Here is a 16,499-nt window from a genome sequence, read left to right as displayed (position 1 = left end):
TGTCACATCAAAAATACATTGGATTGAATTGGCTAACTCAAGATGATGATGATGCAACAGCAGCACGTGTTTTGGGGGTGAAAACTATAAAATCGATTTCAAACAATCTCCTTCACCCTAAAAAATAACAACAGCATTTTAATGCCCATTTAATTGCAACAATGTAAGCACTACAATCTTGTGCCAGATAATTTTCTTGAAAGGTTTACTTGTGAGTTAATACATAAAGAGGTGAAGAAATGCCTTTGTTTCATAGAATATTTCAATTAGTGGCTCATTCATATCACCTAAACAAAACAATTGAAGACCAATCGCTGGTAAAAGATTGTGGTTCACACCCTAGTCATCAACCATGCCAATTGTCATGGTTATACCTTTCTTAGTCTGGGAGTTACATTGGAAACCAATCATTATGTCATACCAATTTACAAATCAACCAAATTTGTGATTAATGCTTGGCCAACCTATGCACAGAAGCAAGTGAGGTGGTGAATAAAGCAAGTGTTTATTTTGATTGCAATAATATTAATATTACATGTAGTAATAAAAATAAAGGGAATGGGAAAAAGCTATTTTGCCATATATATGTAACCAACTGATCCTCTTTAAACTTGTTTCAGTTAGAGTTGGAACTCTGGTGTGAACACAAGCAAGTTGATTCACACATTACCATATATATCATTTCTGTTCTGCTTTTCTGCAGGGTATTTTTGATTTTGGCAATGGGATTTGATTGCAATAAGTCTAAATCTGATTGTTTTGTCATATGCTGTGGGCTCAAGGAAAAGCATGAAAGCATAAGACAAAAGCAAAAACCATAATTTAGTGAAGTGCCTGTTGCTTATCATTATTCACAGATTTTCTCACTTAATTATGACGAAATTGCTGTACCAAATGACTGGTCACCTACCCAAACTGCTATCAAAAAGAACCAAACTCCTGTAATATACTGCCATAACCGTAGTCCTTTGGGTAACTTTGTGTACAACTGTTCACTGTGGCCAAGAATTTGGCTAAGCTGGAAATAACAACATTTCTATTACTTATAGATATTACATACCATCTTCAGTTTATTCTGTTAATTAAAATCAATTTTCATTGGAACAATGGCATTATAAAACTGACATCCATGTACTGCCAATGTACTAGTAGTATTGCTACAAGGTAATTTCTTTAGGAACAAGGTGTTAAAAGCATGCCATTATTTAATGTTGTACAAGAAAAAACTTACAGAATTCACATTTTACTATAAATAAAAAATTTACAAATGATGTTAATCAGATTCCCCTGAGGATGCTCTGTTCTTATTCCTCTCTGGTAATATCAGCAGAAGCTAGGAGGCTTCATAACGCTGACAGATACCCCACAGTTTTATGTTATATTACCTTTGATCTGTGGACATCTCCATCATCAGTTTCCCCTACTCCTAGCAGCTTTCTTGTCTTCAGGCGACTCTGTAAATCTCCACTGCTATGTTTCCTGGAATGAGAATGAGAACTTGTCATTCTCCTGCTACTGCCAGTATGAAATGCAGTATATGCCTAGTGGTTTCTTGGCATGGTGAACAAATGAATAAAATATAGCTCAACTCAACTCTGTGGGTCAAGTTTCTCTTTTCTCCAATACGGTGCATTTAACTCACACAACTTTAGAAGAATGCCAAAGATCTACGTTTACAGCCATATCCGATGTTTTCATGTTTTTCTGAAGTAATTTGGCAAAACATCCTCACTGTGGCAGGTATACTGCATGTGATTCAATTATTTAATAAACAACTGATAATTAATTCTTTTAAGTAAGTAAACTTCAAAACAACTTATTAGATGTAATAAACATGATGTCACATTTTCTTATGCAAGTAAAATGTAACATTTCTTGAATCACCTCCTTAGCCCCATCCCAAACAATTCACTCACTGTAACTATATCATGAAATCAGATAGGAAAATGGTTATGTCATACATTCTTAAAGGCAAATGATCAGCTTGTGGCCTTTATATAGCAAAATTTGAACTTTTTTCAAGATTTCAACAGTTTTCCTTACATTACCAAGGTTTAACATGATCACAGCCATTCACAAAATAAGCATTCACAAACCTAGCTACATATAATGCTTTACCACTCACATTGCCCAAGTAGTTAAGACTTTTAGTTAATGTATGTTGGTTTTATATATACTATTTTTGGGTCCATTCAGAATGAGAAGATCCTAGTGCTATAACTGGTCCACGACTTAAATATGGTGGACCTACATGAAAGAAAGACAGCTTAAATCTGTGATGGTCTCTCCGCCTCTCACACGCCTCCCCACGCAGCATCCCTGCAGGGGCACAGTAATTAAAGCTCAACTCCATTCAACCAGACGGATATGAAAAATACAGGCAAATGTGTAAATTTAAATTAGCACTGCATCCACTGTGTGTTCATTTATTCCATCATTCCATATATCGTATCACATTCATACTTCATTTTTAACAAGGCAGCAAAGCTGTCAAATGTACAGACATCAAGCTGGTTTGCCAATTTGAGTTTTATGTCAATGATTCTTGTAAGTTACATAATAATAAGTTTTAAGTAATTAGTAAGTTTTCCTTTTAGAGCATTTGTAGTGACACTACACAAGTTTATTTTAGCAATTTTGATGCAATATTACATAATGCTAAAGAGCATTATCACCAACAATTTTAATAATACAATGAGTATCATGGATATTCAGAAAATGTGACTTGTAAATTAAAGGTCTTCAAGTCCATGGAAGTTCAAAGATACACCTTGAAAATTTCATTAAAAATGACATCACTTCTAGAAAAAGAATCCAATCAAGCAATTTTTTTCCAAATTAAGCTGTGTTTTAGTCCTATCATATTTTTTGTAAGTTTGAGAATCATAGGTGATATGGTTTTCCTTAATAGGTCACTATAGTGTCCAAAAAAGGGTGTTCTTCAATTCTAATGCAATATTTTACATAATGTTAAACAGCATTATCACATTCAGAAATTGTGACTTGCAAAGGTCTCCAAGCCAATTGAATTTCAAATTTCAAATAACATAAATTTCAAAGTCACACTTATGTGTCATGCCAATATGTGCACAAGAGATAACTGTACCAAAATAGTTAATTGACATTTTCAATTTATTACATAATACATAATTATCACTTTTCTTTCATATTTTAGTGATCAACTAACAACATTTTTAAAAAATGAGGAAAATATCAATAGAACAATTTCAAATGTCCAATTTACTCCATTCTGGACATTGTGAGGGATTTAATTTGACAAACTGCACTGATATGTGTTTATTTCCATTTTGGAATCTTTATGACAAAATACATGGTTAACAGATATACCATCAATTTAATATAATCCACTAAAAAGACTGTTAAGATGCTGAAAATGTCAAAAATAAAAATAAAAACTCAAAATAAAATCTAATTAGTTCAATACTGAGACTGTTAACATGCTTAAGGATTGAATCTCAAGAAAAGCCACTAATATACAAAAAACAGCATAACTTCAACAAATATAAACAGATCAAACTAGATCTGTATATTGGACCTATGAATCAGTTCTGCATGTTTCAAAGCAAAATATGACACAGTTTTCATTTAATTTGTAGAACAATGGATAAAATATGCTATAAAAAGCAAAAGAAATGGCAGAACTTTCAGAAAAATTGTCTGATCTAGTGAATTTTCGACTTAAATTTGATGAAAATTCATCATTCTGTAGGTTTGAAGACTAAAGGTAAAACATTTTATATGTGTAATGGTGGATAAAATGCATATGACTATCACAGAAATATCCAATGTTGTAATAAAATTGCATAATCATTGGTCACTTAATTGCATGTTGGTTGGTCTATGCATTTCTACTCATATTTCTTCTGTTTATTTCTCTATTCCAGGCCTTATCAACAGATTAGATGTTGGTGAAATAAAGCCTCAGAATTGTTGGCATTAATGCACAAGTTTATGACTTGCACCACTATTTCATAGCACAGATGTAAAATTAGCAGTCATTAGCACTGTGCCACAAACCAAAAATCGTTAGTCTGCTTATTTACCTTATTTACATTCCATATGAGCCAGAGATTTTTGAGAACACATTGCTGCCATATTAAAATTAAAATGCAGTATGGATAATAGATTATAGAAATACATTAGTCTGATTGGTTTTGAGACATTTTTATTTAATTTTTATTTATTTATTTATTTATTTTATTTTATTTTATTTATTTATTTGTAATGATGAAGAAAATCCATGAAAACTGATATTTGTGAATTGGTGGAATTAGTTGTTGAAACAATTTTCCATGCTACTCATATATTACTGTACATCTTGTTTAAGCTTTGAGAGACAATGACAACTAACATCACTTTCCTCCTCAAATTCGGTCAACAAAAGCCCTAGCCACTTTTTTGGCCTTGCAGTAAACATCAAGAATCCTCTCTCTTTCATCAAAGTAGAAACCTTTTTTGACTAGAAATATTCAAAAGCTCTAACATGCAGTTACTCATATTTTCTACAATATTGAAAATAGTCAGGGGTTGAGAAAAAGAACCCATATGTGTACAGCTAATGACCCAGATGAAAGTTAGCCAAATAGTTCATGCTTTTTGATGCTGTGCTCGTGGCAACTAATTCTAAATTCGTGCCTTGAAATCATGGTTTGAGCTGTTAATTTGGGCATTCATACTCACAAATATGAGGCTCGTGATCCCATGGAAATGGGATCAGTCAAAGTGGTATCGGTTTAAGGTCATGTAATTTTCATAAACTTACATAGTCCCTACCATTCATGGCAGGAATGAGACCTTTTGACTCCCAAATAGTTGGTCAGAAAAATCTCACTGTTGTAAGCACAAACACAACACTAAAAGGTAGAAATCCACCAATAGCTGGAAAAATCTCATCTCTGGTTCATGGTTATAGAACAAGCCTTCAATCAAAAAGGTTCATCCTATTATATGTGGTTTTGACTATAAATACAGTCAGCCATATCTGGGTGAAATGCAGCATAAATTTGGACCTACGCTTATGCTTGTGGAAGTGATCAATATTCCTAAAGGACATTCAGCACCAAGTGAAATTACTCTGTGATTTCTTCTCTCTTATTGCCATCCAGATTGTAGGTCACCTTTTTATTAAATGTTTTAATTCTGGACAAATGAATATATGCTAAGGCTGGTAGGTTTCATAATGAAAAGAAAAGCAATTTAAAATTCTTTCTCATATTTCATTTAAATATAAAACACAAATACCTTTAACATCTAATAAATTGTTAATAATTTTAAAATTGGTGACAGACGGACATACCCACATGATCACCTTCAAATTAGGGGACCATGATCAAATAACAGTCTTGAACAGTCACTCAGTATTATGACCCATTCTTAATAGATATATTATTATTCTTACATTCATTAGCAAATGTGACATAAACCATTGTGATAAAGCATTCTTAGTACTTAAGCACTCTAGAAATATTTGGTTATTTCATGATTTTAACACAATGTTGAATGAGCATATCACAAAATTTAAATTTTTTGACTAATGAAGTCATCTTATGAAGAAAATACCTACATAAAACGTGGAGAAAGGTTTGGACTCCATGAATTGGACAACTTATTGTGTGAAGTCACTGCCATTGTTCTAGAAATGCTCATCTTGATATAATTCCTGCTAATTAACTCCAGGAACCATGTCTGTGTGTTATGGTGAAATCAAGTCTTGCCTAACTTCTTCAAATCTCAGCACTTCCATTCCCTACTATCACTACAGGAAAACTCCAATTTGGCAAGCAGATGAAAACCAAATGATTTCATTGGGATTTCAGTTCTCATCAAAAATCAGTTATAAATCCTCCAAGGAGTTTTACAAAGCCCTAGGTTGATCCCTATCCAAGTTGGCTGCCATAGCTCTTTACGTCAGGCTGTGTAGCATATTGATTGGTTGAGAATGGCAAAAATAAGTTCAATATCATAAATTACTTGTCAATAACAAACCCATCAACATCAAATACCTGCATGCTTGTTTTCAAAATCACTTATATACGTGTATTTTATATATAGTAGGTACAAAGAAAGTTATTGAAGAAATTGCACTTTCAGCTAGATTGATTGTGATTCAGTAGCTGCCTTCATCTTGCTGTTTCAAAACAGACATTTCTTTAAGCTGTAGCTGTACAGATGCGAATTAGATAATTTCAAAAGTGATCATATTTCAAATAAAACAAGGTAATATAATATAAAAGCTTGTTACCATGCTGTTATAAAATGTACCAAAAACAGGCATAATGTCTTCAATTTTAGTAAATGACTGATGTAATATTGTTAAAAAATAATTCTACAATGCACTGTATAAAAATCTCAATGTGCCATACATAATGTTTTAAAAAGTTGACAATAATAATAGAATTCCACAAGCTAAATGTGTTGACCACCTCCTCAACTATGAATGCCATAATCAGATAATCTTTGTAATGATTGCATCAGCAAATACTTTTGTCCAGGTTACAGTGACTGTTTATAGTAATATCATCTACTGCAATCAAAATAAAAGGCCTTACACTGTCCTTATGTGTACAAATTTCAAATAAATACATGTAGCTGACAGGACAACATTGCATCCACAGATGATAAGAAGGGCTATATGAAAACCTGCTTCTTCAACACTTTTCTCAATAAGGGGGAAGGCTATAAAAAAGAACAGGGACATCCAAAGACATCCAAAGCATGAATCAACACTGCTTCAATGTGATCAATGACAGAGACAAACTTACACCCCAATGAAGAACAGTCCTGAAACCACCTTTATTTTTCAATCATTACTGAAAAAATCTGCAATTGGATTCAGTTATACTGTGACAGTGATATGGAAAAAAAATCCTGGAAATGGCAACAATTTCCCTTTAGTCACCAAGGTATATCCAATCCAAACCTGTTCAGAAAATCACTGTCTTTGAATTCAAATAGCCTCTTTTAATCATTACTGTTGAATTTCACTGATCTCAATCTCCATTTAGAGGTTGACTTGAAATAATGAAACTTGGAGCTCGAAATGGGTTTACAGATCAAAATTATGTCTACTTGTTGTTCTCATTCACTTTGGCTGAAGTTACTATATTGTTTTGCTGACTGAATACCAATGTTGATAATTGTTTAAGTATATATAAAAAAATAACTAAAACCAATTTTCTACATCAGGTTTTATATTTATTGTTATTGCAATAATAATAAAAATAAATAAATAAAAATGCCCGAATCTAAAATATTACAGTCTATCACCATTCTTTTTTCCTCACTGTGAGCAAAAAATTTGCACAATATCGTCACTCTGGACCTCTTGGTTTTGTCACTGAAATAACTCTATAATAAACTCTCATTGGCTGTCCTCTAAGCTTTTGCAATACACCTCTGCTCTGGCTACTTATCCCGTTCTTCCAATAATAAATATCATTTCAAAATTTGCAATCATCTGACCTTGTAGACATTCTCCTCTAGGAAGCATTGAGATGACTTCACTTTGCGTCATCGTTGTCACATGTATGCACTAGTGGGTGACTCGGATACTAACTCAGATAATTTCTGTAGGTATTCAATGTTAGAATTTCATAATTAAAACGATATTTTTCTTGATTTTTGTTTTTGAAGGAAGTCTTTCTTTTTTCTTTCTTTCTTTGATTTTGATTTTTTTGCTGAAAGGTGATCTAAGGTAATTTCTAAAGCAAGGAAAATGCAGCATACATTAAACAATTTTTCTTTAAAGGGTTTTGATATTAAGTATTTATTACTGTTCCAAGAAAGGTAAATTCAAAAGCAGTGAAAAAAAGTGCATTTATTTTAAATGCCAATTAAGAAAGTTTTTTGTACCAAATGCTCATATACAGTACACAAAAAATTGAAAATACAAAATTCCATTTTAACTTTTAAAATATGGTTACATTTTAATTACATGCATATCGGTATTCACAATTATAAATTTAATCATATCAATTTCACATTTATCATGATTTTAAAATTATTTTCATTAGGATATAGTAAGTTCTCTGCTATATAATTTCCTTCCCACGTCTGTCCTAAAAATCTTTTAAAATTTCCAAAGTTCTGTCCATATCTTCTTTAGAAATGTAATTTTTATTTTTAAAACAAGATACAACTGAGTTAATGTGATACTTACATACTAAGTAAATAGTGCATTCCCTCAATCAACCATTCTGTCAGGACTCAAAGAAAGAGTGGACTAGTAGGCCTGATTTGGTCTTAAAGCACAATTTAAGACTAAAACTAGTCTGAGGCAACAATATTTTTCTTGATTTTTGCTTTTGAAGGAAGTCTTACTTTCTTTTTTCTTTCTTTCTTTGAGTCACCCTTTAGCAAGAAATCAAAATCAAAAAAGAAAGAAAAAAGAAAGACTTCCTTCAAAACAACATTGAAAGTATGCTGCACTAGTACTTCTACAACCAAGTCTTTCCTTGCTTTAGAAATTATCTGAGATAGTATCTGAATTGCCCTTATCAATTAGGCAATTAGCACTTGCTTGACAAGAGACCACCCTTTGCTACTCATACAATGGCCCTCCACTTGATTGCTATCTTCAGCTGTCTGGCTGGAGCCCCAGTCCAAGTTTGGACTGAATTGCTTTACCACTTCAGACCAATTATAGTCTTACTCACTGGACTTTCAGTTCGTTTTTAGTCTTAAGATCAAATTAAGAGTCCCTCCTTAAGCTTTAAGATCGCCTCAGCCTAGTTTTAGTCTTAAATTGCACTTTAAGACCAAATCAGGCCCACTAGTGATGGCTGGTTGCAACATTACGTAACAACATATAAGAACTATGTGACATAGGCCACACCTGGTTGCAACAATACACCATTTCCTAGTTTGTTTACATGCATCATCTTTTCATTTATTATATTCTTATTTATTCTAATTTTAAAAAATGCCAAAAATGCTTGTTGTATTTCTATTATATCATTTATGAAGACTGGTGGTGTTATTTCTTAAAGCAAGTGTCTGTCAACATTGCCTGCAAAACACTCTTAAGCTTGAGGTTGGATTTCCAGAGACTCTGGCAGAATTTTATGAATATAAAATGAAAAAATTGTTTGCTGAACTGACTGAAATGGCCCAGATGAAAGACCTTGGTATGGAATGCAATGAACCTTTCTGTGAGAATGGTCAGAACAACAGGATATTTTTCATTACATCAACTTAATTTCTTTTCTTTTGAGGGTTCAAATACCCTGGTAATGTCTGACTGATAAAAGCTATAACAGATAACTGCCAATCATGTTTCAGTAATGTGAGACATACTGTGAGATACTGAATGCAATAAATGTTAATTAAAGCCAGTTTTATTTTATTTTTTAATTTTAAATCTTTTAAGCATTGAATGACATTTGATAGTTTAAAAACTGACTGTTTTTATTATCATTGTAATGTAATTATAATATATTAATGAAATCTTTCTATACAAAACTAACCATAGAGAGTGAAAGCAAAACTTCATCCAACAACAACAACAATAATAATAATAATAATAATAATAATTATTATTATTATTATTATTATTATTATTATTATTATTATTATTATTATTATTATTATTATTATCAAAATCATCTTTATTATATGAGTTATGATAACACTGATCTGTTTTCTGCATAGTAGTAATATTATAATCATTCAATTCATCTCAGCAATTTACCTGATGCTAACCCCAGCCAATATTAATAGACAGCTTGAAGAGATTTCTTCATTATATTTGTATGTGCATAACAGTGATGGCAGGCTTCAAAAGATTATCCAGTCTTGCTGATGGAACAATTAATGAAGTTTCTACGTGATCACCCAGACATTCATGGAATGTCATAAACCTTATGGTACCACATACACAACACATTTGGAAAATATCTGGTATATATAAAAATATACCAATAAATGCAATACACCTTAGCTTTAAATCATAACCAAATTAGTCTTGGTTATGGTAATAATCTAATTAGATTTAATAAAAACAACAACAAGGTTAAGTGTGGTAATGGAAATTTAACACCTGCTAAGATTGTGCTTAATAATAATAATATGATACTTCTTCAAAATTTTGAAAGTAATATAAAGGCAAATTAAAATTATGACAAGCAATAACTTTTTATTGGGGGCACACCAAATATGTTTAGTTCACTATATAAATGTTATAAGAAATCCAGTTTTAAAGCAGGTGGGGAACATTTAAATTTAATTTATCAATAACCACGGTCTAATACTTTTCAAATCTGTCTTCTTATATTGTGTAGATTTGGACAACAATGTAGCAAAAGAAATGAAGGAAACAAATTAGAAAAAAAAACAGATTTATGTCATGTTTCAGCCTAGTATACATGCTAGAATTAACATACCATACCCAGGGGCAGATTTAGGCCGTCTTCCGGGTCTTCCGAAAGATGGTCTGATTTTCAAGTTTTCATTGACAGGTATCTAATTTTTACTGTTGGAAGACAATCAAAAATAGAAGCTGGATAAACAAAGATAATTTTGAAGACTGGCAGAAAATATCTCAGTTGGCATTAAGTCAAAGAGACCTAAGATATTGTTGTTAAATTGCTAGAGCAAACATTTTTCAAGTAGTGAACTTGTATTGTAAATGTTTTAATAAGGCAAAATAACATGCTAAGTTTAAATCAAGTCTGTCTAGATTTGAATGAATCTTACTTAAACTAATCAAAACAAACTTATAGATTTAACTGCAAACATATTTTCTATTATATTTTCAATTTGATAAATACATGAAATAAAAGAAAGTTTATCTCCATATCCTCATCTTCTTAAAAGCATAACTGATATCCTGTCACTTGCCCAGTGTGTACTGTACTGTTGTTGCAGTGGTATATCTGGGGTAAATGCAGGTATATAGTGACCAGTGCTCTAAGTGGCACTTGAAAGGAGTGTCAATGAGAGGGTTTTGTGAATCTCATAGCAACTGTACTTTTCATGCATTGCACTAACTTGTTAATTAAAATATTAATAAAACTATTTTTGTAACTAACTTTATGGTAAAGCCAATAAATGAATGTCAGATGTTGAGACAAGGGTGATTATAATAATTTCAGTGCTTGCCCCTGGTGCTATTTTCCATAGATACCATAAAGTCATATACCGATATATCCATGATGTCATTCCTGGTATGATCAATGCACCAGTAATTTCAACTTTGCTAACAAAAGACCATCACCATGGGTGTGCCCAGTTGCTTATATCTTGATGGCGTAGCATGGATTAGGAAAGCTTTTCCCAATATCCTGAGGAAAACCCCCTAATGACATCTGCCATATTTTTGTCTAATTCTGTCACAGAGCTGGCTAAGTCAAGATCACATTAGAGGGTCTGTAGAAAAGTCAATTAACACATATAACAACAGATTCAGTATACTTTAAGAGACCATAAACAGACAGGTACCCTTTATTACCTACTTGAATAAAATTAGAAGATATGAACTTTGTTATAAAAAGATACAGGATATGAGGCAGGAGTGGCTGCATCTGGTTGATTGTGTTTTTTTTCCCGTTGATATACCCAATGGAAAAAAAACAAGACTATTTTTTAAGTGAACCCCCACCTGACCCAAACTCCCTTATAGTAATAGCTGTTCTATATGTATGTATGTGTACTGGTAGCTGTATACCCAGTATATCCTGTAAGGACAAAATGAATTAAATTTTTGAAATAGGTTCCTAACTATAAATGAACCATTTCCTTTGTACCTTTAATGTCAAAATACATACAAAATAAACAAAGACCTATCTTTATTATGACATCTTGTTTCATGAATAAAACTATCTTTGTGTATTTAGTTTCATAAAATAATGGTCAAATATCTACATACTGCCCAGCTATATCTAAAGTTGAAAAAAAGGGATTGTTGCACTTAAGTTCTTGTAGCAACTTTTTACAAAATTAAGAAATAACCAAATGATCATAAAAAAATCACAACATCCCCATACACCCAATACTGAATGAAGGACATGGAATTACTATTTTTGCGTAAAAACTGACCTGAAAAGCAGTTTCCAAAGATCATCCATCCAAGACATTTTGTTAGCTTGTCTTTATATGTGAATGCTCCATCAAATGACAAAACTTATGAAGCTGTGTAATTTGTTGGTGGTTATGTTTAGTGCGTCGTAGCAGCTCCGCCCTCAACTCTCACTTGAAGTCATCAGCTGGTTCATTATAAGCAAGTCTCAGTAGTGAAGCTGAGGCGGCATTGGCAATGTATCATGTGACAGTCAGATCACAGCACATTATGCCAAGATTTCATGCATCTCTGCCTACAGAAATGTATTAACTGTGCAAAACTACATGATTTGTTTGCTGCTCTGCGGAAGTAATAGTAAACAACCCAGGTGAGGCACTGGGGTTTTACTGGGCATTATTTCTGTCACTGTAACAGAAAATATGCATTGCAATCATGCTACATGCAGTGAAGCTTTATCACTCCTGAGGATATGTTGTTTTAGATATGTCAGTTATTATTATTATTATTTTTTTTTTTTTTTGCCAGAGTGTGATGAGGACTTTTCCTCTGAACACCAACAGCTACTGGCATCACTTAATCATAATGTAATTCAGCATGGTGGGAGAAACTATGTAAAATATTTATAAATGGGTGTCATAAAACTGAAGCATCAACATTACTAAACATGCATGAAAGTAACTTAAAGGTTAGGAAAAAAATAGAAAAAAAAACTTTTATTAACAGTTATCTTCTCTCAGTTGACAATGTTTTTTGGATAATCATACTCCATATTTAGTTTTCAATATAATGATCACCTGTCTTCCCATACAATGTTATCATCAAACTTCACTATCCACACCTTATAGCTGTAAGCATATTGAAAACAATCAAAATCATCTGTTGTGGCAAAAAATACTTTCTCAAACAATAATCCCCTTGACACTTAATTGGTCTCTGGCTTTCCTTTGTGTTAATTCAGATGGAAATCAATAGGATTGCTGATGATTGACTTAAACAATGCCTGCACTTATTGTGACATATTCTAACTATGTTTATTGGCGTTTGGAAAAAATGGTGTCAGGGAAATGTTCATCACAAAGTCCAAGATTATTTTTGTATTTCTTATTTTGATAATAACATGGTCTGTTTGATACATAACAAAGTGAAGAGAAAAAAAAACAATGAACCCCTTGAATACAAAATATCAAACAGTATTTGATTGCATTCTTGCACTTTTGAATGCTTGATATGAACTTTGCCGTAATCAATCAATCAATCATTCTTAAGACTGAATCCATGACAGGCCTCTGTGCTTAATAATCTTGATGTTTTCTATTATGGCTTAAGCAGCTGATATATGAAATATTTTATATGTTCATATTTAGTTTAAAAAAAAAAAACGACCATCAACCAAAGGTCTCTTTATTTTAATGAGAAAATAACTGGTTACTTAAAATAAAATCAATATGCACTTTCTTTCTCTTCAGCAATCAGCTTGTTTTGCCAAAAAAATTGACGGAGTTGTGAAATGGTTTTTCTCTGAGAAATTATGCTAAAATATGAGCCCATGAAGCTTTTCATAAACAGTGCCCCCCCTCTCTTCTAAGACTTTCAGTATCTTATGCTGCCAACGTTCCCAGTGCACAACAGCTGCCTTCAAAGTGAAGCTGACATATATTTAACATAATGCCTCAAAAATGTTTCTTTGTAAAATGGAGTATTTTGTATTGAACTGTGATGAACAAAACTATGTAAAGATTAAGAATGTATTACATTTTCTGGTAAATGTACAAAACAACTTACAAAAAATATTGATTTTACATTTGCTCTGACTTATTTATCAAACAAAGATAATTGAATCATGAGTGCAGAATAAGAAACAAGACGGAAACTTTGCACAGAAATGTTATGAACTTCTGGACATTCTATTGTTTTTGATGATAGAAAATCTCTGGGGGTTTCTCTCATACAAACCTGTCAGATTTCATACAAAGATAATCTGAGCACAGAACGTTAATTCCAGAAAACTCATCAAATGTCTTAAATTGACTTTTAGGCAGACATATGCATCCAACGTGTTGAATCCTCTGGGAAATAGAATGATTTTTATATGTAAGTATATACTTTCCAAAGCAGACATATGCATCATTTAGGATGCATCTCTTAGGTTGCACCACTTGGTAAATGTATTTGTGGAAGGGTCAATGGTTGATTAAATAAAGCCTAAATAATTAGATTACTTACTTGGGTACTAGCTGTGAAGTTTTACAGGTATATATTCTATCCTGGTATATTCACATTTATTTTACAATAATATTGTCTCATCAATTGAAGGAATAAATGAGTTTCTCCTTTATAAAGTATAGGGTCTAAGAATACAGCAATATACATTTATATAAAAACAAGCGCAACTTGGCAATTATAGAACATCAGACTGAAGTGAGAATCAATTTTATGGACCACTGTATCTCATGTGGCAGTGAGATGGGTGATTTAATGAAGCATTTTTTGAGTAGCAAAATAACCTTCAGTCATAATAAACAGATTAAGATTTAAAAAAGTCATCTAACAAAACATCCACTAAAATGGCAATTTGACTGTATAGGAAGATATAAGGCAAATTTTGTTCCTCCCTTTAATTTGCAATGGATGTTAGCCAATCCAATTAAATAATGCCAAACAATCGATTTGACATGGTCATTTGAAATGAAGAATTATGTCTAAAAACTCTTTGATTTACCATTTACCTGACTTTTCAAACAAACTTTGGCCTTAAGAATATATGCCTTTGACAGAGAGGAAACTGTAAGTTAATTATTTACTCCAATATAATTTATCTTATTTGACTTAGCAGTGACAATAAATAACCAAATTTTATCAGCAAATCAACAAATGTGAAAACAAAGTGTCCAAACCACTGTTATGAACAATTAGAATACATACAGATCTGGACATTCAAAAACTGACCAGAAATTGCAAGTAGCACAAACCCATCTTCTCTGTAGCAATAGTAGCTGACTTAAGGACTACATGTACAAGCAAGTGTTACTGGGCTTAACAATATGCCAGATGGATACAGCTGAAAGATTATAAACATGTTTATCTTAATCAAATCAAACTCTATAAAATCTTCTTAAGTCAGTATTTTCATGTTGTTCTTAACCTAAACTTCACAAAAATGACATTTTTCTTACTTAATTCTGGTCCATCTAAATTTATAAAAGAGACGAAGACCTTTAATGTGAATAGACCCTGGATGACTTTTTTTTCAGAAAAAATAGCAATATCTCCAAAATTTGCATCAGGTGCATACAAAAAAGGCACTTCAAGGCCAGCAATATACTTAAGACCTTAATAATATAAAAATAATGATGATAAAAGCAAAAGAAAAAAGTGTGCCCAATTTACCCAGGTATACTATATCCTAAAATTTATAAATAATAACTGTCAATACGAAAACTAATTTACAGATAATCATTTAGACAAAGGCTGCAGATAAAGCATACCTTGGGATTCAGGGAAAAGTGTTAAAATCTCCAGGTAAATCAAAATTCAAGCATATTACATGCTAACATACAAAGAAAAAAAAAGATACTTATTTCAAAGTTCAATCACTTCAATAGTTTTGGAGATATTGCAATGAAATTTGGGAAATTTTAGGAAAATGATGTTTTTCATAATTGTTGAAAATTTCATGACTCTACCATTCAGAAAAATTTAAATCTTCAGTAAAAAAATGCCTCGTCGGCCTATGTGACTTCTGGTAGGTGCCAGTGTCTGCCAGTTTTGACACCTGTCAATGTGTTTTTGGATTGATAATAATATCAAAACTGTTTAGCATTAACATTTGAAATTTACAGTGTTGACCAAAGTATCAAAAAATCTGTGCAAAATTCAGTTGTAAACTGTCAAAAATATTGAAATTAGTAACTTTTTTCTTTTTTAAGCCACTTGATATATAAAGGTAAAGTGCTCATTGCATGTCTTTAAAAATCTGCTTTAAAAATCAAATGACCTTTATTTGGCACAACTTCATAGTGTTGTCCCTGGCATAGAAAACTTATGCCTAATAGTTTTTTAACATTCCTGTGGTACCTAAGGATACCGAGTCAAAACTTTTATGTGCTAGAGGCATTATTAAGCAGTAGTATCAAGTGAAAGTTTATTGAATTACAGTGGGTATTCCTATGGAAATTGAAGAACATTTTGTGTTATAATCAATCCAATACATGCCATAATTTTAGGTAAATGCTATTGGACATTACATCTTCTCAGACCTTAATAATAAGTATGAGTCAATAATTATTTTTCTCTCATAATCTTTGAAAAGGACACTGCAATTGTCTCATTTTCTTTATTTTGACCCAGCATTACCTTAAAACTAATGGGTTTAGGAATCACATGTGTTTATAGTTAAACAGACTCTGTGGACTTCTTATTACGTTATTGGGCTCCACTATCCAATTTTAAATTGATGAGGTTT

General features: G+C 32.0%; 1 protein-coding gene across 2 annotated transcripts in view; it reads right to left on the bottom strand.

Moving 5' to 3' along the window:
• The window catches only part of LOC106171458 (uncharacterized), a 45,951-nt gene that overhangs the window by 6,006 nt on the left and 23,446 nt on the right, over positions 1-16,499 (bottom strand). For both annotated transcript variants that reach the window (XM_013551813.2, XM_087000313.1), the window contains exons 2-3: positions 1,386-1,479; positions 911-1,018 (exon numbers count right to left, since the gene is read on the bottom strand). In XM_013551813.2, the coding sequence (XP_013407267.2) occupies positions 911-1,018; positions 1,386-1,479 (202 nt within the window). The remainder of the gene's footprint in view (positions 1-910; positions 1,019-1,385; positions 1,480-16,499) is intronic.

Source organism: Lingula anatina, chromosome 1, assembly GCF_051362555.1.
Source record: "Lingula anatina isolate TDL-2025a chromosome 1, LinAna3.0, whole genome shotgun sequence".
Classification (NCBI taxonomy): Eukaryota; Metazoa; Brachiopoda; class Lingulata; order Lingulida; family Lingulidae; genus Lingula; species Lingula anatina.
Note: the sequence above shows the minus strand (reverse complement) of the source record. Positions and strands in the feature narration are given on the sequence as shown.